At 45.8% G+C, this 25,162-nt stretch overlaps 2 protein-coding genes across 3 annotated transcripts in view; one reads left to right on the forward strand and one right to left on the reverse strand.

Annotated features, from left to right (window-relative positions):
• Positions 1-1,502: 1,502 nt before the first annotated feature.
• Positions 1,503-10,395, forward strand: SNRPB (small nuclear ribonucleoprotein polypeptides B and B1). 2 transcript variants are annotated; one of them, XM_001497470.5, is made up of 7 exons: positions 1,503-1,951; positions 4,278-4,429; positions 6,218-6,329; positions 8,078-8,230; positions 8,760-8,898; positions 9,217-9,342; positions 10,089-10,395. In XM_001497470.5, exons 1-7 carry the CDS (start codon positions 1,949-1,951, stop codon positions 10,097-10,099), a joined length of 696 nt encoding a protein of 231 aa, XP_001497520.1. In that variant the 5' UTR covers positions 1,503-1,948; the 3' UTR covers positions 10,100-10,395. The 2 variants fall into 2 exon arrangements, with proteins under 2 accessions (XP_001497520.1, XP_023482003.1); XM_023626235.2 differs by having other exon boundaries at positions 1,612-1,951; positions 10,236-10,395.
• An 11,926-nt stretch (positions 10,396-22,321) lies between these two features.
• TGM6 (transglutaminase 6) overlaps positions 22,322-25,162 on the reverse strand; it is a 44,269-nt gene continuing 41,428 nt past the window's right edge. The window contains exon 14 of the mRNA XM_070247799.1: positions 22,322-24,936. Within this exon, the coding sequence (XP_070103900.1) occupies positions 24,783-24,936 (154 nt within the window). The 3' untranslated portion in view covers positions 22,322-24,782. The remainder of the gene's footprint in view (positions 24,937-25,162) is intronic.

A 25,162-nucleotide genomic window follows, 5' to 3' on the forward strand; every position in this document is an offset into this window, starting at 1 on the left:
GGAAGATTGGCAACAGATATTAGGGCGAATCTCTCCCAGGAAAAAAAAAAAAAAGAAATGTCCAGAATGTCTTTCACTTCATTGAGGTCTTTGCTCACATGCCGCTCCTCAAAGAGGCTTTCTCTGATCATTCTAGCCAAAATTGCAACCCATCACTTTCAGTCCTTCTACTCTACTTTGTTTTTTTTTCATATCCCTTCCACGGTACTTTGTATACTTATTCTTTTGGTTTATTGTCTTTCTTTCTCACTAGAACATAAGCTCCTTCAGGGAAGGGACATTGTATCCCAGTAACAGAATTAGTAGGTGCTAAATAAATATTTTTAAAATGAATGCATGAATGATATGTTATGAGGTGGCTTGGTGGCAAAGGGACAGCTGAGGAGCCAGATGGAACTATATTCCTGTTCTGCCTCTACCACCTTGGGCAAGATAATTCATCTCTGAGCCTCCATCTCTTCATCTGACAGCACATACATCTTAGGGATGGTGTGAGGATTACAAAGCCCTGAGGTGGAAGCTTTCCTTGCTGGGTCTGAGGAATAGCAAAGAGATTAGTGTGACTGCAGGATGGTGAATGAGGGGAACAGTGAAGGAGATGAGGTTAGAGAGGGATGCAGGGCTGGATTTTATTCCACATGTGCTGGGAAGTTATTGGGAAGTGGAGAGCAGGGCAATGACATCATCTGGTATAATTCTTACATTATAGAAGGAGCCGTCTGGCTGCTGTGAGAGCAAGAGACCAGGTAGGGGCTCGTTAAATGATCCAAGATAGAAATGATGGTGGCTAGGACTAGCGTGGTAGCAGTGGAGCAGGGGACAACACTCAGATTCAAGACATTTTGAAGGTAAGGTCTGTAGGATTCGCTGACAGATTGATTATGGGATGGGAGAGAAAGAAATCAAGCATGTTTCCAAGTTTGTCCTTTTCCTTTTTGTTTTTTAACTTGAGAAACTTCTGAGATGGGGAACACTGGTAAGAAGTGGTTTTGGGAAGAAGAGTGAATAGAATCAAGGATTCAGTTTTCAACATGTTAAATTTAGTATACCTATTAGACATCCATGCCAAGCACGTGGCTGGATATAAAAGGCCAAGAGTTAAATGAAGAGACCAGGTTTAGAGGAATAAATATGAAATTCCTGAGCATTTCAGTATTATTCAAAAGTCATAGGACTGGACAGGATGGATTGACTCATTCATTCATTCAAATATTAATTGAGCCTTTGGTTTGTGCTAAGCAGTGTTCTAGACACTATAGCAATGAAGGATACATAAACGAAAATCCATAGTCTGGGAACTTCCATTCTAATGGGGAGGGATTATAAAGTAATGAGCAAAAATCTGTAGTACGTTAGGGATCGATGTTAAGGAGAAAAAGCAGAGATTGGTGGGAAGGTTGCAGTTTTAAACAGGATGGCCAGGGAAGTCCTCAGGGTGAAAATGTTATTTGCGCTCCGGTCTTGAAGGTGAGGGCATGAGCCGTGCACATACCTGGACGACTAGCATTCCAGGCAGAGGCAAGCAAATGCAAAGGCACTGAGGCAGGAGCACGCGAGCAAGTTCACGGAAAGGCAGGGGAGTGGCTGTAGAGGAGAGAGCCCGGGGAGAGTGGGAGATGAGAGGACCGAGAGTAGTGGGCCGGGGCGCGGGGGACGAGGGTGAGGAAGAGCAGCTCGTGTAAGGACTGAAACTAGGAAGGCGTCCGAGCCTCTCAGAGTTCAGTTAGACGTTAGCGTCGACCCAAGCCCCGCCCCGCTTTGGGCTCCAGCTCCGCGTCTGGGCCGGAACTCAAGAGCGGGGAGCCGGCACCGGAAGCAGCTTTCCACCGGACCAGGTTTTACCGGCAGCCGCGTTTCCGGTAGCGGCGGCGGGAAGCTGCTACTGGCAGGCGGTTAGGCCTCTGTGGAGGCGAATCCGGCGGGAATCGGAGCCATCAGAACCGCCACCATGGTAAGGAGGCGCAGGCCGGCCGCGCGGGAGCTTCCGAGTCTTTTGTGGAGTGGGGACCGCGACTGGTCGGGGAGCAGGCCGTGGGTTGGCGGCTCATGGCGGTGAAGGCCCGGGCCACGGCCGCTCGGTCCCGGTTGGGAAGAGCCGGACCTTGGCCGTTCGGCGGGGTGGGGGAGGGGAAGGCAGGAACTGAGGGGCCGCGGCCGGGGTCGCTAGGTGGGGGCGAGGGTGGAAGCGCGGCTCCTCGCCTCTGGAGCCGCAGTGCTTGCAGTCCTGGAGGCACTGAGAAAACTTTTGCAGAGTCGATGTGTGTCCGCGGTTTGGGAGCAGGCGCTGGAGCGCGGGAGACTGGGGAGGACCCGGCGAGAGGCTGAGACTGGTGCAGGGGGAGGGCCGAGGAGGAGGTGCGGAAGGAGGTGGAAGGGCTTGTGGCCCCGACTCAGCGTCTTCTTGGGTTTAGTAGATGGGGAGGAGGAACGGGGGGTGAATGAGAAAGTTTGGAGAAAGAGTTCGGCTCGTTTGTTCACAGCGATGTATGTTGGAGTGTGTCTGACTTTAGGCCCTAGGGCTACGCAGTGAAATGTTCCTGCCTTCACCGAGTTCACTTTCGAGTTGGGGACACGGATGATGTAATTCGGAGTGGTAGTTCAGCATTAAGTCGAAGTAACGGCGGGGCGGGGTGAGAATGCCTTCTGGAGTAGAGGATTCCTGAGCAGTCACAAAAGATTGTCCGGCGTTTTCCCGGTGGGAGTGGGAGGGAATAGTAGAGATCCGCAGGAGTGCAGGGGCGAAGCAGGAAGGGGAGCGCTGTTGGAAGCTCCCGGAGCGGGCAGGGGAGGAAGAGGTGGAAGAGGAGATGGGAGGAATTGGCAGGAGCCTGGTTCCTAAAGGCTTTAAATGCTATTTGAGCCTGTTGGTGATGGGGCATGCCGTCGAAGGATGTTAACCAGCAACGTGACATGAACTAAGTTGTGTTTGGGAAGATCACCCTGTTCTGGGTCTGTTAGGTACTGGGTCAACTGTAGGCAGGGAAACCTGGTAGGATATTGTTGGGGAATCATTGGAAGAGTAGGCACTGGAGTCAGGCTGGCTGGATTCCAACGCAGCTTCCTGGCTGTGAGGCAGGGCAAACTGCTCAACTTCTCCCAGCCTCAGTGGCCTGTCTGTAAAATAGGAATAATAATGGATCTGATTTTGGGGAATAAATGAGATGTATAACGCTTATCACAGTGCCTGACACAGTGAGCACCTAGTGAGAGTTAGCTGTCACAAGGGAGATGGACCAATAAATGTTGCCATAAATGTTTAGATCTGTGTGGTTAGAAGCTGTGATTACAAACCGGTTAAAGTGGTCATCTAAGGGAGGCTGAGCCACATAACCTGGATCTCCAGGGTGGCAGCAGTCAAGGTTCTGATCCTCACATTTGTGGGTCCAGAAAACCTGTTCTTGTCCAAGCTCACAGAGATGAACAGCAGGCGCAGTGCCTGGTACATGGAAGGCACTTGGATGAGTTATGACTGGCCCACAGCAGTCAGACTGGTGGGAGGCTGATACACAGTTCAAATGCTGGGTCATTTATTTCTAGAGAGGACTATAACTGTCCAGGGCTCTTGACAGCTCGCGTTGTGATGTCTGTATCGTCTCTCTACTTCAGCAAAGCAAAGCTACACTGGAAGCCAGGCTGTAAAGCAGAAAAGGTTGGGTTAATTAAGAAGTATGAGAAGTTTTATGTTCTTAAAGACCATTATGTGTTCAAACTGATTAGCACCCTGACCACCAGAAAGTTTTCCTCTCCCAAAGGTAGTCTTGAAGGCGTACTAACAAATTCTTGGTTTGGGGATTCCATTCTCACTTCCAAGCTGGCTGGCTCCTTTCTGCTGACAGCTTCTCACTGATTGGATTTTTAGTGCCGGTCCTGCTCCAGCTCTTTTACTCGGTCTTTTTAATAGGTTGTGGGTGTTCCACAGCGCCGGAGTCACACCCAGCATCTGCACAACGGCAGGTGGCTAATCTCTGATACGAGTGGGTTTGACTAGTTTGGAGACACCCTGCCTTCTCACCCCTAAAACTGTCACAACACAGACAAAGGCAATTGTAATATGAGAAAGATGACTTTAAGGGAAGGGGGAATAACAGAGGTCAGGACCGAAAACAGGGTGACATGGGAGAATTGCCCAGGAAAGGGCTGTGGCTGGAAGACAGAGGTGAGAATCTATTGGGAAAGACAGATGTAGAAAAGAAGTTCACAGCAGACGTTATTAGGAAGGACCGGGGGTGTGTGGGCCGAAAGAGCTGAGTCTCATTCCTTCTGATTTCTCCTTGCAGACTGTGGGCAAGAGCAGCAAGATGCTGCAGCACATCGACTACAGGATGAGGTGCATCCTGCAAGACGGCCGCATCTTCATTGGCACCTTCAAGGCTTTTGACAAACATATGAATTTGATCCTCTGTGACTGTGATGAGTTCAGGAAGATCAAGTGAGGAGTGGGCTGTGGGGGTGGACATAGGTTGCGGGAGTGGATTGGGTGGGTGGATCGAGTGACAGGTGGTGATGTAGCTAGCTGGGTCCTCTCGGCTTGCTCTCCTGTTTTAGAGGGCAGATTTAAATGGGGACATTGGCCACTGTGAAGTCTTGCTTAGCTCAGGCAGCGTTGCTCTCTAGCCCTGTTGGAGTACAGGTTGTCAGGAGGGCTGCTAGGCTTTTTGTTTCTCTGACTTTGTGCCCCTGGGTACTGGGGTAAAGGGCTCTCCTGTTCTCCCCACAGGTGTGTAAGGGGGGAGAGCTTGATTTTCTGGCCTCATTGCCTATTTGTAAAGCTGTAGCCTAAAGGGCTCTCCCAATGCAGCCTGGTCTGAAACTGCTTTAAGAAGCCTCTGACCCTCTTCAGGGTAAGTGCTCAGCTCCCCTTGTGGGTTTGGGGCCATTGATTTTTGTTGGCATTTATACAAATAATTGGAGATATTTTCTACTTTCTTACAATCCCATAAGTTATTGGATAACTCCCTTAGGACTCACAGTTCTTAAGCTTCTAACCCATTAAAAGATGTGGTCTAGCTTTTCATCCTATTTTACATTCAAGGCATCTTGAGGCCTAAAGAGGATATGTGACTTCCATGATCATCCAACTCTCTTGCCACATGCAGTTTCTTTATTATGTAGTCAGTGGCTGTGAATCCCTTTGAGGCTGTTTTCTTTGTCGCACGAGGTGAGGAAGTACAGGACAGAAAATGTGGGTAGGGATGGCTGAGTGCCAGGTACACATTGGAGAGGGACCAACGGATCAGTGGAGAACTATTCCAAGTGGTTCTCTTCTGTTCTTTTAAAAGAAACTAACTATTCTAATTAAAGAATGTTTATTAGAAAAATTTAAAAAAATAGATAACAGTATATGAGAAAAAATTAAAATACCCAGAAGGGTTTTTTTTAATTATGAAAGGGCAGTACATGCTTTTATTAAAAAGTAGGAAAATATAGATAAGCCAAAAAAAGGAAAAATGTCCACCCATAGAAAACTACTGTTGATTTAACATAAAATATCATTAAAATGAAACCTGTAAGTTATTTTTTTAAATCAGGGTACTTTGTTTCTCCTTTATTTTTAGGGTATTGGCTTTGGCTTTCTCTTCCTTTCCCCTGTTTTGTTGCAGTTATTTTTTCCAGTTTATGTTTGTATTTTGTTCATCCCCTTCTGGTTGTTGCTGTTTGGAGGTTTCTGTTTTTGTGCTTTGAGGACAGAGGTGTAATTTCAGTGGAGTTAACTCTTTTTTCTTTATGGCTTCTATTTTTGATGTGAGGTAGGGATGGGATCCTAGGCCTGTGGGGTGAATTGGTACTAGATGGATACCACCTGTCAGTGGGGTGAGTGGAGTTCATTTCACTCGAGGAATTGTTTAGCTGCCTCCTAACACTGGCAAGGCCTTAAGCTGAAGGGAGGGAACAGGGTAATGGCAAAGAAGAGTTGACTGAGGAAAGGCCTTCATGATGGCTACAGAATAACGTGTGAGCCAGGGCTGGGCTTTCTGGACTCTTGTCCTGTCTCTTGGTTGGTGCATTGTCGTCCTCTTGGCATGGGAGACCACCACCTAAAGGATTACGAATTCAGCCTGTGAAGACTGTGCAGAGGAGCTGTCTTAGGGAAAGTTTATGTACCATTTGTCAGGACATACAGTGTGAAACAAATCTTGGAGGGCCCCTAGGCAGGTGAACATGAACTTTACCCATTTTCTAATGCTTACTTTTTTGTTTCTTCTAAACCTATCTTTAGGCCAAAGAACTCAAAACAAGCAGAAAGAGAAGAGAAGCGAGTCCTTGGTCTGGTGCTACTTCGAGGGGAGAACCTGGTTTCAATGACAGTAGAGGGACCTCCTCCCAAAGATGTAAGTCAGAGCAGAGTGCCACTGCTAGGCCAGAAAACCTTGTGGAAGGGGGGCCCTGCCATGAGCCAGGCTCTGTGTTAGGTTCTCTGCATTCCATTGCAGTACTCACAGCGACCCTCTGATTTTTGTCCCCCTTTTGCAGATAATAAACAGAATCTTAAAGAGGTTACCCTGCAAGTAAGAAGTGGAGATAGAGAACTAGAATTTGGAGGTTCCGAACTTTAAAGCCCTCCCCTTTCCTTAGTTGATGTGCATAGTAAGTCGGGAGAAGAGGTAGCTAAGGCCATTTGGATCAGTTCTTACTATGATGACAATCAAGCTGGACCATAAAAAGTTGTAACTCCAAACAAAAGAATCTCTATTTTATACAGTTATAGAATAATAGTTAACATTTATTGAGCATCTTCTGTGTGCCAAGCATTTCAGTATTTTATTTAATCCTTGTAACAGTCTTTTTTTTTTTTAATTTTTTTTAAAGGTATGCTTTTCGGTGAGGAAGATTGGTTCTCAGCTAACATCTGTTGCCAATCTTCCTCTTTTTTTTTTTTCTGCCCAAAGCCCCAGTGCGTACTTGTATATCCTAGTTATGAGACATCCTAGTTCTTCTATGTGGGATGCTGCCACAGCATGGCTTGATGAGCAATGTGTAGGTCTGTGCCCAGGATCTGAACTGGTGAACCCCAGGCTGCTGAAGTGGAGTGTATGAACTTAACCAGTTGGCCACAGGGCTGGCCCTTGTAACAATCTTTTGCGATAAATTATTGCCACTTTATAGATAAAACAAACTGGTGTCTAGTAACTTGGCCAAGGTATCATACTAGGAAGTGATGAAACTGGCAGTTGATCCCAGATGTTCCTTCCATAAACACCAACCTACATTTAGAAATCAAAGAGACTCTAGAGAACCTAACCAAATTTTTCTCTTTTTCATTTTAAGACATTGTTCATCAAAGGACTAATCCTCTTACCTTGTTTTTATTTTTATCCACATATATATCTGTTATTTGGTACTTAACACATGTTTTGTTCTGCCTTTTCACTTAAAGTTGTAAACATTTTTCCAGTTGCTGTATACTTTTTAAGTCATGTTAATGACTTAAAGATATTCTCAAGTGAGTACAGAATAGTTTATCCTAGTCATTTCCCTTTTGTGGACTCTTACGTTGAAGTTTTTTCCATTTATAAAATGTCTGCACGGGATGTTACCATATTTTTGGGGTCAAAGCATGTGTACATATTCATAACTCTTAGTATCTATTTCCAGTAGAATTTGCTACTCTGATGTAGCCCATTGTAAACCTTCATGACCACAGTCAGTTTTGTCATAACTCCATCATCTGCAGGTGAGGAAACAGTCCTAGTCATGGGATTACTTGCCCATTGTCACCCACCAGGTGAGAATCAGCTAGGACTGGACCTCGTGTCTCTAATGCCAAGTCAAGGGCTCTTGTTTACTGCCCCTTTCTGAATGGAGCCCTAGCCCTTTGTTGGCTTAATTTTCACAGGAGTGCATACAGGTTGAGTTGTGGTGTGATTCTCTTACTCTTTTTCTAGCCTGCTGTAGAGGTGACAGCTAGGCACATAATCTTGGATGATGGAGGATTGGTGTTAACACATATGGGTGGGTAGTGTTTATAAGCTATTTTCATGCATTGTAAATCTGAAGGGCACTCTTGGCAATGGTATTCCAAAGTGTACTTTTGATCCTATAGGCCACAGACATTTGAGCATGTTTCTTTATTTTTCAGACTGGCATTGCCCGAGTGCCACTTGCTGGAGCTGCTGGGGGCCCAGGGATCGGCAGAGCTGCTGGCAGAGGAATCCCAGCTGGTGTTCCCATGCCCCAGGCTCCTGCAGGACTTGCTGGACCAGTCCGTGGGGTTGGTGGGCCATCCCAACAGGTGAAGAGTTGGAGAAAGGCACCACCTTCTGGTGGTTAAAATAAAGGATAGCATGAGGGTCCTCAGTTTGGGAAGAGCCCAGAATGACCAACCTATGACTGTCAGGCTATCAGTTTTCACTGTGCTTTGTATGTGGTCTCAGAATCAAGCGAAAAGGAAAGCTTCCCATTGTAAATTATGTTGATGCTGTTAACGAGATGCATAAAAGGTATTTTAGCCAACTGTATTGGAGCAAAATATTTCCATGACAACATTTGAAATGTTCTCTCTCCCAGCCTGTTATCAGTCATGTTTGAAAATGCAGGTACCTTCTCTAACTTGAATTGGGCATCCTTAACTCAGGCCTAGAAGGTGGGAATTGGGCATTCGAGCTTGATGTTCTCTGACAGATGGTTTTAGACAGGAAATCTGATGCCTTGAGTTGTAGCTTAGGGGATTGGCATCTACTATTTCTTAAGCAAGTTGGGCAGGAGAGTGGGATACTGCATTGTACTCTATTCTGTCTAACTCCTTTCCTGTGTACTCTTAGGTGATGACCCCACAAGGAAGAGGCACTGTTGCAGCCGCTGCAGCTGCTGCCACAGCCAGTATTGCAGGGGCCCCAACCCAGTATCCACCCGGCCGTGGGGGTCCTCCTCCACCTATGGGCCGAGGGGCACCCCCTCCAGGTGAGGAGCCCCTGAGGAGACCATTGCTAATTGATAGAAGATGCCTGAGCTGGATTTGTGATGAGACATAACCTTGACTGAAACTGATGATGAGTTTGTGTAATTAAGCAGGATTACTCTGAGATCCGGCCTGGCTGACTGACCAGGGCACTAGCTGGACAAGAGCCATTGGGAGCTCCACCTCTTTGGCTCAAGTCCCAGTTTTCCAGGAAAGACTGGGAAGGTGGAATGGTCCATCTGTCTCAGAACTTGATATGTTTCCTGCTCCCTTTTCAAGATAGATGCTTGAGCTCTATTCTTGGGACTTTTCTCTTGCAGGCATGATGGGCCCACCTCCTGGTATGAGGCCCCCTATGGGTCCCCCAATGGGGATCCCCCCTGGGCGAGGAACTCCAATGGGCATGCCCCCTCCGGGGATGCGGCCCCCTCCCCCTGGGATGCGAGGTAAGTGGCTGCAGCAGTGGTTTTGACTTCGTTAGAACCATCTTGGGATGGGAGATGGAGGGAAAATTGGATTTTGACCATAGTCTCTGGGCTTTCAGGCCTTAAGCCTATGGAAATAAACTATTAGAGGACAGCTTTGTCCAGACAGGAAAGAGGGAACAAGCATTTCTTAAATTGACCTTACTTCCCTCTTAGAGCAGTTAGAACAGCCCCGTACCGAGGGTATTCTCAGCGTCCAAGGCATTGTTCTCAGGGCACTGCGAAGTGATGCATTCTGAGGGTCCCCAACAGAGGTCATGGATTGTCTGTGGCCCTTTGGTTTGATAGTATCTAGTGATTAAGAGGGGCATCTGGTCTTTGCTATGCTATTTATTATGACTATCTATTTAACTCCAGTTTGAGGAATGCTGACATAGATTAGCCCTTTTATTTTATAGTTAAGGAAACAGGCCCAGAGAGAGCTCAGTGTCCTGACTTCCACACCAGTGTTCTTTCCACCAAGCCCTAGCGGCTTCTAAGATAACCCACAGCCACACTGGGTGACCCCTGTGTCTCTAGTTCAGGTTTTCTGTTATGGGTTTAAAAGCATAGGAACCCACTTGGCCCCCAGAGAAGTCCCCACTTAGCACATATGCCCTGTACATCCCTCTGATCGTTTGGTGACTGCGGGGTGTGGGAGGCTGGGGTGGGGCTGGGGATTTGAGTTGCAGATCAGGCACTGACTAAACTTCTTACTCTTACTTCAGGCCTTCTTTGACCCTTGGCCACAGAGTTATGGAAGTAGCTCCACAGAGGCGTGGGCCCGATACCCCAGGGCCACGTTACCACAGACCTGTTTGTTTGTTATGCCGTTGTTCGCCGAGTCTCACGGGATTATCTGGTTTCCCTTACAGGCCCCCCTCCCCCGGGAATGCGCCCACCAAGGCCCTAGACTCATCTTGGCCCTCCTCAGCTCCCTGCCTGTTTCCCGTAAGGCTGTACATAGTCCTTTTATTTCCTTGTGGCCTGTGAAACTAGTTTATAATAAACTCTTAAGAGAATATTATAAATGTACCTGGTGTGTCTGTTTATTTTTGGAAGTCTTTGATAAATTGGATGCTTAACAGAATTGAAAAAGGTTGCCTTGAAAAAATTAGCCCTGATCTTAGCTGCTTCCCTTATAAAATATTTTACCACACATTTGCAGAGATGCATAACCTTATATACCAAGAGAATTACAAAACTGAACTATAATGGGACATTTTCACCTATCAAACTGGCAAACATCGGTTTGCGAAATAAACACACTTTTGGGTGAGGGTTGTGAATTGGTGTATCCTCTTTGGAAAGCACACATCTAGATAGCTTCTTAAATGAACTTCAGATTATCATGTTCATTTTTGTACAATACAGTATGAAACAAATACTAAAAATGAGAACCAGTCCCACTGGGAGAGGAACAATTTTGGTGTGACTTTCTCCCAGCATTACACACATACATATAAGCTAATCGAACTTTTGAGCTGTGGGATTGTCATGACTGTCCACCCAGAGTCTGTGCTGTCACTGAGCAGTGCTCTAGTACTTAGTACATCAAGTTTCAAGGGTGCAGAAATAAGAGGCGGACGCTGTTCTTAAGTTACTACCTGAGGGGAAGACAATTTTAAATGCAAAGGAAGCTTTAATGAAATTAGACTAGTAGTGTGCTATGAGGGTGTTCTCCAGGACTGTAAAGCTGGCTCAGCGTAAGAGCAATGGAATATACCACGTTAATAGAACAGAAGAAAAAAGCCACATGATCATCTCAATAGATGATCATGCCAACACCCTTTCATGATAAAAATATTCAGCAAATTAGGAGTAGAAGGGAACTTTCTGAACATGATAAAGGGATTTATGAAAAATCCACAGCTAACATTCTCAATAGTGAAAGGCTAAAAACTTTGTCCTTAAGATGGGGAACAAGACAAGGGTACCACTTTGACCACTACTGTGCAACATTGTATTGGAAATTCTACCCAGAGCAATTAGGCAAGAAAAGGTAAAAGGCATCTAAATCAGGAAGAAGTCAAACTTCACAAATATGGTCCTATGTATAGCAAATCCTGAATAATCCATAGGAGCTACTAGAGCTGAGAAATGAATTCAGCAAAGTTGCAGGGTAGAAGATCACACACTAATCAGTTGTATTTCTATACACCAGCAACAAACGAGGAAATTTTAAAACCTCCATAGCATCCAAAAGAATAAAATACCTAGGAAACAGTTTAACCAAGTAGGTGAAAGATTTAAACACTGAAAACTACAAACATCCTAAATAAATGGAAAGACGTCTCATGTTGATAGATTGGGAGATCTACTATTAAGATGATAATGTTCCCCAAAGTGATCTGTAGATTGAATGCAATCTCTATCAAAATGCCAATTGTTTTTGTTTTTTGTTTTTTTGGCAGAAATGGAGAAACTGATCTTCAAGTTCACATGAAGGGGCTCCGAATAGCAAAAACAATCTTGACCAAACAAAGTTGGCTGCGTCACACTTTCTGATTTCAGAACTTAGTGCAAAGCTTCAGTAACCAAAAGTGGCATAAAGGTAGACAAGTGGAATAGAATTGAGAATCCGGAAATAAGCCCTTGCATATATGGCCAATTGAGTTTTGACAAGAGTGTGAAGACCATTTACTGGGAAAAAAATAGTCTCTTCAACAAATGGTGTTGGGACAACTGGATAACAACATGCAGAAGAATGAAGTTGGACCCCCCGCATCACTCCATACATCCCTCATTAAGTCAAAATAGATCGACAATCTAAACGTAAGAGCTAAAACTGTAAAACTGCTAGAAGATAACAGGTAAATCTTCATGACATTGGATTTGGTGACAGATTCCTAGATTTGACACCAAAAGCACAAGCGACGAAAGAAAAAATAAATTGGAGCTCATCAAAATAAAAAACGTGCATCGGGGCTGGCCCAGTGCTGCAGCGGTTAAGTGCGCACGTTCCCCTTTGGCGGCCCAGGGTTTGCCGGTTCAGATCCCGGGTGCGGACACAGCACCGCTTGGCATGCCATGGTGTGGTAGGCGTCTCACATAGAAAGTAGAGGAAGATGGGTAGGGATGTTAGCTCAGGGCCAGTCTTCCTCAGCGAAAAGAGGATTGGCAGCAGTTAGCTTAGGGCTAATCTTCCTAAAAAAAAACCCAAAAGCGTGTGCATCAAAGGATATTGTCAAAAATGTGAAAAGGCAGCCTACAGAATGGGAGAAAATATTTGCAAATCATATATCTGATTTGGGTTTAACTTCCACATTATGTAAAGAACTTTTATAACTCAACAGTAAGAAGATAAGCAGCCCAATTAAAAGGAAAGGAACAGACATTTCTTCAAAGAAGATACGTAAATGGACAACAAGCACATGAAAAGCTGTTCAATATCATTGGTTATTTAAAAAATGCAAATTAAAGTCACAATGAGATACCATTTCATACCCCCTAGGATGACTAATGGGGCAACAAAAAAGAAACTAACAACGCTTGGTTAGGATGTGGAGAAGTAACCCCCATGCGTTGCTGGTGAGAACGTAAAGTGGTGCAGCCGCTGTGGTAAACAGTTTAGCAGCTCCTCAAAGGTTAAACGTAGAATTACCACGTGATCCAGCAGTTCCACTCCTGGATAACATACCTAAGAGAAATGAGAATACTTGTCTATACCGACACTTGCACACGAATGTTTGTAGCAGCATTATTCATCATAGCCAAAAGGTGGAAACAACCCAGTCTCCATCAGTGGATGAATGGATAAACAAACTGTGGGATGTACAGCCAATGGAATATGATTTAGCCATAAAAGGAAAGAAGTATTGATACATGCTACCACTTGGATGAACCTCAAAAATACTGTGCTAAGTGAAAGAAGCCAGAAACAAATGGTCACATATTATATGAAATATCCAGAGTAGGTAAACCCATAGAGACAAGATGCAGATTAGAGGTTACCAGGAGCTGGGGGTGGGGATGCGGGAGATGGAGAGTGATTCCTTAATGGGACAGGGAGTTTTTATGTGGTGATGAAAACGTTTTGACACTGGAGACAGCTAGTAGTTGCACAACATTGTGAATACACTAAATGCTAATGAGTTCTAACAGTCAAGTTAAATTGTATGGTTTGTGAATTTGACCTCAATTTAAAAAAGAAAGTTTCTTCACAGAAAGAGTTTACTAAGGCTTTTCTTTGTGAGCAGCATAGTCCCGGCGGAGGAAAAGGCTGAGGAGTTAGGACATCAGCAGGGAGATGAGCTTGGCAGCAGCTTTCGGCAGAAGAGCCAATGGTTGACTCAGACGGTGTCACAGGAACCTATGCTCTGAGTAGCACCACCTGCAAAGCAGGGCTGAGGCAACCCTCTGGCTAGCCTCCCATCTACCTGCCGAGTGTGACCGCAAAGGGTTTTGTACTCCTAGCCTGAGCTGAAAGGCAGGGACTCTTTTATCACAGACAACAAGCATACTGAGTGAAGGAAAAACTGGTCACGCATTACCTAGTGGTTAGCAAAGTAAAAATACTGGATGCTCAAAAGTATTCTTAAAAAAATTTTTTTTTGTTTTATTGAGGTCATAATGGTTTATAACACTGAAATTTCAGGTGTACATTATTATTTATCACCTTCTGTATAGACTGCATTGTACTCACCACCAATAGTCTAAATTTTATCGGTCACCGTATATATGTGCCCTTTTACCCCTTTTGCCCACCTCCCAACTCCATTCCCCTCTGGTACCCACAAATCTGTTCTCTTTGTCCATGTGTTTGTTTATTTTCCACATATGAGTGAAATCATGGGGTGTTTGTCTTTCTCTGCATCTTATTGAGATGATCATGAGATTTTTTATTCCTCATTTTGTTATGTGGTGTATCACATTGATCGATTTGCGGATGTTGGACCATCCCTGTGTCCCTGGTATAAATCCCACTTGATCATGGTGTATACTCTTTTTAATGTATTGCTGTATTTGGTTTGCCAAAATTTAGTTGACAATTTTTGCATCTACGTTCATCAGCGATATTGGCTTGTAATTTTTCTTCTTTGTGTTGTTCTTGTCTGGTTTTGGTATCAGGGTGATGTTGTCTTTATAGAATGAGTTAGGAGAGCATTCTGTTGTCTCCAGTTTTTTGGAATAGTGTGAGAAGGAGACGTATTAAATATTTTTTGAATGTTTGGTAGAATTCTTCAGAGAAGCCATCTGGTCTTGGACTTTTAGTTTTTGGAGGTTTTTGATTACTGTTTCAGTTTCTTTACTTGTGATTTGTCTATTCAGATTCTCTATTTTTTCCTATTCAGTTTTGGGAGGTTGTATAGTCTAAGCATTTATCCATTTCTTCTAGATTGTCCAATTTTTTGGCGTATAGTTTTTCATCATTTTCTCTTAGAATCCTTTGTATTTCTGTGGTATTCATTGTAATTTCTCCTCATTTCTAACTTTATTTATTTGAGTCTCCTCTCTTTTTTTCCTAGTGAGTCTGGCTAGGGGTTTGTCAATTTTCTTTATCTTCTCAAAGAACCAGCTCTTTGTTTCATTGATCCTTTCTACTGGTTTTTTTTTTTTGTTGTTGTTGTTTCTATTTCATTTATTTCTGCTATAATTTTTTATTATTTTCCTCCTTCTGCTGCCTTTGGGCTTTGTTTGTTCTTCTTTTTCTAGTTCTATTAGGTGTAGTTTAAGATTACTTATTTGAGATTTTTCTTGTTTGTTGAGGTGGGCCTGTATTGCTATGAATTTCCCTCTTAGGACCCCTGTTGCTGTATCCCACAAGAGTTGGTATGATGTGCTTTCATTTTTATTTGTCTCCAGATTTTTTTTATTTTTCTTTTGATTTCTTCACTATCTGTTTGTTGTTCAGTAGCATTTTGTTTAGTCTCCATGTATTTGTGACTTTCCCAGCTTTTTTCTTGTAGTTGATTTCTAGTTTCATAGCATTATGGTCAGAAAAGGTGCTTGATATAATTTCAAACTTATTAAATTTATTGAGGCTTGCCTTGTTTCCCAATATGTGGTCTATTTTTGAGACTGTTCTACGTACACTTGAGAAGAATGTGTATTCTCCTGTTTTTAGATGGAGTGTTCTGTATATATCTATTAAGTCCATCTGGTCTAGTTTTTTCATTTAATTCCACTATTTCCTTCTTGGCTTTCTGTCTGGATGATCCATCCATTGATGTAAGTGGGGTGTTGATGTCCCCTACTATTATTGTGTTGCTGTTAATTTCTCCCTTTAGATCTGTTAATAGTTCCTTTATGTACTTTGGTGCTCCTGTGTTAGGAGCATATATATTCATAAGTGTCATGTCCTCTTGGTGCAGTGTCCCTTTTATCATTGTATACTGCTCCTCTTTGTCTCTTATTGCCTTTTTAATCTTGAAATCTGCTTTGTCTGATATACGTGTGGCAACCCTTGCTTTCTTTTGTTTGCCATTGGCTTGGAGTATCGTCTTCCATCCCCTCACTCTGAACCTGGGTTTGTATTTAGAGCTGAGATGTGTTTCCTGGAGGCAGCATATTGTTGGGTCTTGTTTTTTAATCCATCCAGCTACTCTGTATCTTTTGATTGGAAAATTCAGTCCATTTATATTTAGAGTGATTATTGAGATATGAGAGCTTAATACTGCCATTTTACCTCTTGTCTTCCAGTTGTTCTATATTTCCCTAGTTTCTTGTCCCATGTATTTCTGACTGCCATTCCAGTTTGGTGATTTTCTATAATGGTTTTCTTTTTATTTATCATTGTGTCTGACGTTTTGTTTAGTGGTTACCATGAGGTTTGTATAAAAGACCTTGTAGATGTGACAGTTCATTTTCTGATAGTGTCTTATCTCCTTAGCCTAAACAGATTCCATCCCTTTCCTCTGCCCCCTCTAAGCTATTGTTGTCACAAGTTATTCCATTTTGTTTTGTGAATTTGTGTTAAAAATGAAGTGTTTATAGGTATTTTTGATGCTTTTCTTCCCTTTACCTTTAATGTTGTAATTGTTTCCTAAACTGTTTTAATAGAGAGTGGCAATTTTCTGAATTTGCCTGTCTATTTATCTCCTTGCTCAAGTCTTTGTAAACCTTTTCTTTTTTTTTTTTTTTTTCAAGTATGAGGGCCTTCTTGCTCATTTCTTCTGGGGGGAGGGGGTCTTGTAGTGATGAACTCTCTCAGCTTTTGTTTATCTGGGAAAGTTATTATTTCTCCACTGTATATGAAGGATAATTTCGCTGAGTAGAGTATTCTTGGCTGAAGTTTTTTCTTTCAGTATTTTGAATATATCATTCCACTCTCTCCTAGCTTTGAGGTTTCTGCTGAGAGCTCCACTGAAAACCTGATAGGGGTTCCTTTGTAGGTTATTTTCTTCTGCTTGCTGCCCTTAATATGTTTTCTCTGTCATTGACTTTTGCCAGTTTTACTAATATATGCCTTGAAGGTCTTTTTGCATTGATGTAACTAGGAGTTCTATTGGCTTCATTTACTTGTAGTTCCAGCTCCTTCCCCAGGTTTGGGGAGGTCTCAACTGGTATTTCTTTGAGCAAGCTCTCTGCTCCTTTCTCCCCATCCTCTCCCACTGCAATACCTATAATTCTCTGTAGTTGGTCATTTAGATTAGTTTTTTCACTAATAAATAGTGTGATGATCGTATTTTTGGATAAATATTATTTTATATTTAGATAATTTAAAAAGAATTTCTGAGTCAAAGTCACCCCCTGTCTGTCAGTTGCCATGCTGTGGTGGCGACTCACATGGAAGAACTAGAACAACTTACAACTAGCATATACTACTATGTCCTGGGGCTTTGGAGAGGGGGAAAAAAAGAGGACGATTGGCAATAGATGTTAGCTCAGGGTGAATCTTTCCCTGCAAAAAACAAAACAAAATAAAACAAAACAAACCCCCCAAACTTTTGTTATAGACATTTTACCAGGTTATTATGCAAGTCTTCATAATGATGACTGGATGTATATATAGCGAGTGGTCATTCTTACCATTTGGGGAATTCCTATTATCTCTGATTTTTCATGAGTACCAATCGGGCAGCAATGAATATTTTGTGTAGAAATATTTTATTTTGGATTTTCTAAGTTTTTAGGAGCAATATTGATGATTCAAAGGCAGGGGCTAGAAGGAAGGAAACTCCCATTTACCGAATTCAGGCGTCTGCATAAAATATCCCTGGAAGGCTACACACGAGGAATTGGCCAGTTTGGTTGCTTGTGGGGAGAGGAACCGAGTTCAATGGGAACAGGAATGGAAGGCAGAGTGTCCACTGTGTGCTGTTTAGAACTTGTAAAATATCGAACCACGTGAGTGCATTACCTAGTTAAAATAATTAGCTACCTTAAAAAACTTAAAAATAGTTCAATAATAAATGTGCTTAAAAAAAGACAAATCCACTAGGAGGCAGCATTGCTCTTTCAGGAGGAAGGTGGTAGTGTGTGGGCTCGGTCTGGTGCACGAAGGCTGGGACTGTGGGGCAGAGTTTTTCTTCCTCATTTTCTGTATTGTTCTAATAATCTACAAAGACCTATACAGAAATAAAATATACTTAATTTAAAGAAAGAAGGAAGTGTCAAGCCCTGTCCCTCTTTAGCTGTGGGGCCATAACTCTGTGTATGTGTATAAATTCCTAAAAGTAGGGTTACTGAGGAGGAGGAGGTTACGCTGAAAATATTGCTAGATATTCCAAATAGCCCTCTGGTTGTGTTATCCTGCACCATTAACAATGGTACATGCAGGTTCTGTTTCTAACATCCTTGACAACACGGCGTAGCGTTACATTGTTAGATCTTGTTCAATCTGATAAATTAAAATATCTCCTTAATTAGTATATATTTAGCTATGAGGGACGCTCGCTGTGTTTTCATATATTTAAAAGAAATTTCTATTTATTTTTCTGTGAACTACTTCCCCCACGCTAACGAGGCCAGGGGATTCCTCCATGTTATTTCTCACTGCTCTGTGCACTCGACACCTGTTCTTAAACGAATGAATGATAAAGAACTTTTCTGAGTTCTAGTTTCCTCGACTCTAAATGGGGATGTGTCTTGTTGCTGCCTCATGGGGGGGCGGGATTGAGCCCTCCTCCAAATTTGGTTTGGACATCTGAGACTGATGGTGTATACATGCAACAAGAGGGTAGGAAAGTATTTATTATTGACATAATGAGGCTTTCTGGGGAGAGCAGGGCAGGCTCCCAAGCAGGTCTGAAAATGGCTTGAGAGAGCAGGGAGGGGCAACGGCCCATTTCACTGGGGGTAGGGCCGTGGCGAGGGTCCCACAAGAGGGTTAGGGCTTGTGTGGTTTGAACTTCCCGCAGGTGCCCAGGGTGGGAGCCCTGGGGCTTTCTTATGGGCTCGCCCAGATGTGGGCCAGTGGGGAACAGGGAGGAGAGGGCCTGACAGCTGTCAGCAAAGAAGTCAGCCTTCGTATTACAGGGTGACAGGCCCTCATCTCACTGAAGATTAAGTGAGGTAGTATACATAGCAAGGTCAGCACAGAGCAAGTGGCCAACAAGTGATTGGCGTTAGGGTTGTTATTCTTGAGGCTTTCAATTCTAGCTTTGTAAAGACAGAGTTGTTTCTTCGGCACATGACCTTAGAATATTTTCTTCAGGAGTGGGATCCATCGTTACGGGGTGTGGCCACTTTTACCTGTGCTGTGGCTGATTTGTCTTTGTTTCTTGCCACTGGACCAGGTCCAGCATTTCCCAAGGAGTCAAAGAAAGAACATGTCCACCTCCAGAAGGCACAATGCTGGGTGCTTCGTGTCAGCGGATGCTAACTGACATGAATGAAAGAGAATACCCCTGGGGTGTGGAGTGGGGAGGTCGGCTGGTGAAGTTGAACATACGCATATCATCCAGAGATTCCACTGCTAGATATATACCCAAGAGACATGCTGACACATGTTCACAAGAAGACATGTACAAGAATGTGTATAGCAACTCTATTCCTGATAGGCCCAAACTGGAAACTACCCAAATATCCATCAACAGTAAAGTGGATATATTGGAGTATATCCACACACTGGAATGTTGCACATCAAAGAGTATGAAAGATCCACAATAACACTCAGCAATATGGATGAACCTTCTACATAGAATGTCAAGTGACAGAATCCAGAGACCAAACACAAAATACATACAGTGTAATTCCATTCAAATAAAGCACAAAAACTAACCTTTGCTTCTACAACCGAAGAGAATGGTTACCCTGGGAGGGGGCACAAAAGATGCTTCTAGAGTCCTGGTAATGTTCTATTTCTTGATCTGGGTGCTGGTTACCTGGGTGGGTTCATTTTGTGAAAATTCAGTAAGGTGCACACTTTTGATATGAATATATTTCTCTGTGTGTGTTAAGGCCCTATTTTAAAAAAAACAACCAACAACGTCACTGGGGAAAAATCTAAAAGGAAGCTTACCACCATGTTAACTGGGGTCGTGACAAGGTAATGAGACTCTGCCTGGAGTTTCCCTTGTCTCCCTGTACGCTCCTAATTTGCTACAATTCATTCATTCAATACGTATTTATGGAATTTCTACTGTGTCCGAGGCACTGTTCATTCAGCTCTGCTGGGTACACAAGAGCAAACAAGACGGACGAATGCTCTGCACTTGCTAAGCTTACATTCTAGAAGAGGGGGCGAACAATAAATAACAAACATGTAAATAAATGATGTCAAACGGTAACAATCGCTGTGGAGAAAGGAAATCAGGAAGAGGGAGATGGAAAGTGCTGCGAGTGTGGTGCTATTTCATCATAAAGATAAAGAGCAGTTTGAGTAGAAACCTGTTGGAAGTAAGGGAGCAAGCCATGCAGATATGGCTGGGGAAGGAGAGAAAGGACTCCAGGGAGAGGGTACAGCAACTGCAAAGGCACCGAGGTGGGAGCACCCTTTATTTCTCAGAGAAGATCAAGAGGGTCACAGTGCCAGTTATCAATTTATTCTGTCTCAGCTCCAAATCCACCCTTGGTGCCTGCTCTGTGGCTAGATAAAAATATTTTTTGTCAGCGGGCACGATGTTAAGGTCTGCCAGTAGAGGGCGCCAGAGAGACGCTGCAGGAGAGAGGGCTTCCTGCGCTGGTTCTGGTGCTCTCTGCGCGGCACTGCTTCCAGGGCCCGCCAACGCCCTGGTGGTCTCAGCCCTGGGGGCTTCTGCAGGGAAGATGGCTTCTTCGGCACCGGCTCCGGCAATGCACGGTGGCCATTAGCACCCAGCAGCCAGCAGCTTCCCCTGGCGCCGGTCTTGGGCAGTTTGTAACAGAGTGCCTCTGGGGAGTCACCTCACCATGAATGGCTTTCTCTGGCATCCTAGAGGGCAGATATTTTCTTTTAGGCACTTATCACTAGCTTTAATTACTTATTCATGAATTTGTTTACTTTTATTTCTCATTTTACTTTTCACACCTTTTAAAATGTTGTGATTGAATACCTGTGTCCACCAGCTGGAAGGTTAGCCTGGTGAGTGTAGGGAACTTGTAATGTCCCTGCTCTGTCCTGGCTTGAACGGGCTGCGGGGCGGTGGACGTGAAGGTACACCATCCAGACCTCCCTTCAACGGACGGCTTGTCGCCCCGTCTGCTGGAAGTGCTGCCGGCAAATGACCCTCAGCTGTCAGCTGCTTCACGGATGGCCCCAGCAGTAGTTATCTCACCCAAAGTCACGCCCCTTCTGGGGCGAATCAGTGACAGATGCAGGCATAGAAAGTCGCAGGCATAGAAAGTCCCAGCCATCTTGGCCCAACCCGAGATGACTTGGATGGACCATTCTGGCTCTAGAGCTGCCTGTGCAGTGGGCCCAGACTGTCACTGGGCCTGCATCGTGGTTCGATTCCTCCCTCTGGCCCCCGCCTTTCTCGACCTCCATCCTGCACCCTAAACTCCATCTCAGAGTCAGCTTCCTGGGGGACAGCCTGTGGCAGCTGGCATTTGCTGGAAGAATGAGCCGTGTGGGGCGGCCACAAGAGGAGACCAACTCGGATGACATATGGAGCACCCCTGCTGAAAGGAGTGTCCCTGGTACTAAGAGTGGCAGATCGCCTACTGTTCTGGTGGCAGGCGCTCAGCAGAGCTCCTTTCACTCTTGGCAAGCGCATGAGAAGGGAAGTGAGAGCACCTGAGTGGAGGACAGGGCCCTGGTCGGATGCCAGGCTCTTATACTCGTTCCTGGAGAACTGGGCCACGAAGGCAGACTTTCAAAGCGTGACAGAGCTGGGAGGATCCAGGGGTCCACCAGGCTCCTCAAATATTTCTGCCCAAGTACCTCAAAAGAAAAGGAAGGTGAACTCAGACCCTGGTCCAGGAAGGCAGGTCGTGTTTACCCAGTGACATCAATGGGCCAGATGGGTGTGTGGCCCCGACTGGAGAAGCTCAGATCTAGAAGAGAAGTTCAAAGTCAAGGCCTGGAGCCCCAACTGGGGTCTGACTGAGGTCAGGACTCGGAATGAGGCTGGATCAGGGCTCAGTGTGGGGTCAGAGCTCAGTCCACGGTCAGGGTTCTGTTTGGGATCAGGGCTCAGTCTGGGTCCAGGGCTCAATGAGAGATCAGGATTGGAGCTCAGTCTGAGGTCAGGACTGTCTGGGGCTGCATCAGGGCTCAGCATGGAGTCAGGGCTCAGCGGATGGCCAGAGTCGAGTCATGATGTAGCTGTGGTAGGAGCCAGGACTTACTGTGAGGCCAAGGTTTAGGGCTCTTTCTAGCATCAGGGTCATGACCTGGTCTGGCCAATCACGGCTCTGAGTAACGACTCTATCTGGGCTCATGAGCACAAGCTGGAAACTCATCTGCGTTTCTGTGTGGGGCCTGCTCGGGCTTGGCCTCAGCCCAGCTTTGGGCTTGATCCTAGGCTGGGAGGCAGCCTGGCATCAGAGCTCAGCCCTGGAGCAAGCAGCTGCGTCAGCACGTGGTTCTACAGCAGGGTCAGCAAACCGCAGCCTGTGGGCCAAACCTGGCCAGCTGCCTGTTTTTATAAATAAAGTTTTATTGCAACACCACGCTCATTTGTTTACCCATTATCAGCTTTCATGCCATAAAAGCTGAGTTGAGTAGTTGGAACAGAGACTGTACAGCCTGCAAACCTGAAATATTTACTATGTGGTCCTCGACAGTGAAAGCTTGCCAATCCTTCTTCTAAAGGCTCAGAGGCCCCTCTGGCACGTGAAAGCCCAGATCGCTGAGGTAACTCCATGTCAAAAGCCTCTGTGAAGGTCACAGTGGTGTTTAAGAGACCAAGGGGACCCAAAGGAAGCAGGGCGAGGCCTGAGTCTGGGGGAGGGCCCTGTTGCCGGCATCCTTCTGGGTCCCCACAGCCAGCCAATTCTAAGGCTCTGCTCACTCCAGAACTACTGTTCTGCCCTTCCTCTGGGGACAGCATCGTTAGCGTGTTGCCAGACCCACTGAAAGGTAATTCTACTTGCACATTTTTCTTTGCAGCTTCCAAAGCCGCATTTCCATCCACCCTCTGCTTTGGGCTGTCTTCTCTCAGTGTCCCCGCTTCTCCCACCCCCAGTCAGGGTGCTCTCATTGGCTGTGGGGTGGCCTTTGCTCTCAGCATGGGCTGGAAGAAGCTTCGGGGTGAGTTTTGTCCCCGGGAAGCGCTGCCTCAGCTCAGCTGAGAGGCGCCAAGAGCGAGGGGGTTGAAGTGGAGACAGAGCTATGTGGCAGGTGGCCCTCATCACCTGCAGCTACGGTCCCTTCCTCAAACACACACACACTCTGGCAGACCATTCTGGCTCTGGAGCTGCCCACAGGGTGGGCCCAGGCTGCCACTGGACTTGTATCACGGTTCGATATCTCCCTCTTCCCCCTCCTGCTTCCTCCCCCTCCCTTCCATGGGTGTTGGTCCCCAGGTCATTCCTTCATAAGTGTCCTGTACCCGAAACCCCAGCTCAGAGTCAGTTCCTGGGGAGCTCAGCCTGAGACAGCTGAGCTGGAGGAAGACAGGCAGTTGGCATTTGCTGGAAGAATGAGGTGTCTGGGGCCACTGCAAGGGGAGACTGTGCTGTCTCCCTGCTGAAAGAAGCATCTTATTAAGAGGGGAGATGGCCTCCTGTTGTCTTCAGCCCCCAGGGCCCCCTCCAGGCTTGAAGTTGCTTGTCAACTCCGAGGAAATGGCTGCCTGCTCTGAACCTCCAGCTGCCCCCCTTATACGGGATCAGCATCCAAAACCTAGGTTTGGACAGGGGGTCCTGAAGGGCCTGACTCATTAAATGCATGCAGTCACCTGGGTTCTCCAGGCCGTCCCCACGCTGTGTAGAATCACCAGAGAAGTGCCTTCGCTGAGGCCTTGGTCACAAGGATCACCCATCAAACACTTGCTCACAAAGGCCCACTATATCAACTGTTCCCACTCCAGTCCGTACCCAGGAGGCGGCTCACAGCACTTGAGCCTGGTCTGTTCTTGTCCAGATGGCTCAAGTTATATGACTAGTCATAATGCCTGGGGCTCTCCAGAACGCTTCTGAGCTGATTTCCACGTCTGCTGCAGTTATCTTCATGGCTTGGTGGTCTCCACTCTGGTCTTCGTCCCAGAGGTCTCTGTCCTGTTTGATGCTGAGAACATGACTGCGTGTAGTGTAGCTGCAGGGGATGTTTTGCAAAGTCAACACTGTTCTGGTTGCAAAGAAGTCAATCAACACTGGGCTGGTCGTATAAGGTCCCTGATGACCATAACTAGACCAGATTTGGGACTGCATCCCTGAATGCAATCCAGTCTTGATGGCTCCTCCTCCATCTTCAGCTTCTTTCAGGCAGCAGGAGCCCCGCGGATGCTGAGGCTATGTCTTCATTGAGGGAAGATCGCCCATTGCTTCAAATCTAATGATTTTCCGGAACATGACTTTGGATAGAACTCAGACGGTGTAAACGGCAGGCACACGGGCCCCAGCTCTTCCTCCAGCTCGCCCACTGGCCTCGGGCAAGGCTCTTCCCTCTGTGTATGGGAGTGCTGAGGGAGGCTTAGGTATCAGCTCTAATACTTTGGGGTTCTCTCTCAGAGCCCGGGAGAAGGTTCCTGGGTCTGGATGTGGTCAGAGCATTGAAGAGCTGAGAGAGAAGCAAGGAGAGCCCAGGGGTCAGCCCAGGTGATGGTGAACTGGCGGGGCAGGAGGTGGCCGAGCCAGGTGGGCCAGGGTTAGTGTGATGGTCGGTCTGCCCGCCTCCCAGCCGTGAGGGTGACAGATGAAGGTGGTAGAGGCTCCCTACCTCATCCATCATTGTCCAAAGGTTTAAGGATTACTGAGTCTAACATCTCATTTTACAGATGGGGAAACTGAGGCCCAGGAAGGGAAGAGATGAGACCTGCCCAAGTTCACAAAGTGGGGCAGAAGCTGAAGCAGGACTAGAACCCAGGCCTTCTGGTTCCCACATGGGAGTGGCAAAGGGGTGGACAGGAGGGGAATGGGGGCCGTCTCCTTCCCTCTCAGCCCATCATGGCCTATCACTTGGCTTTGGCCACGTGGATGATCACAAAGCCCTTGATGTCTGGGAAATGGGGGCTGACGAGGTCCACCTGCAGCTGCCTTGGGCCACTCTTGGAGGGGGTGATGTTGAATCGGACCGAGGCCCTTTCCTGGGGCTCCAGGCTTGGCACACTGGTGAAAGGGGATGGAAGAAAGGCAGACCATTAGCCCTGGCTCCTTCCTGAGCCTGGCCTTCCAGTCCATGGCTCTCCAGAGTCCTTGGGATCAAGGTCACACCTTGAGGCTTGACATTCAAGCCTTGTCAATATGCTTCTAGCTTAATCTTCCTTCCACCACTACCCATTCTTTCCAACCAGCCAGGCTCATCTCCTCCCTGTTTCTTGAACACACCTCACAC

Source organism: Equus caballus, chromosome 22, assembly GCF_041296265.1.
Source record: "Equus caballus isolate H_3958 breed thoroughbred chromosome 22, TB-T2T, whole genome shotgun sequence".
Taxonomy (NCBI): Eukaryota; Metazoa; Chordata; class Mammalia; order Perissodactyla; family Equidae; genus Equus; species Equus caballus.

What these genes read in the sequence shown, in the direction of transcription:
- SNRPB (XM_023626235.2), top strand. An exon ending in GATGAGTTCAGGAAGATCAA is followed by an intron (nt 4,430 to 6,217) that starts GTGAGGAGTGGG and finishes ACCTATCTTTAG; the next exon opens with GCCAAAGAACTCAAAACAAG. An exon ending in AGGGACCTCCTCCCAAAGAT is followed by an intron (nt 6,330 to 8,077) that starts GTAAGTCAGAGC and finishes TTTATTTTTCAG; the next exon opens with ACTGGCATTGCCCGAGTGCC.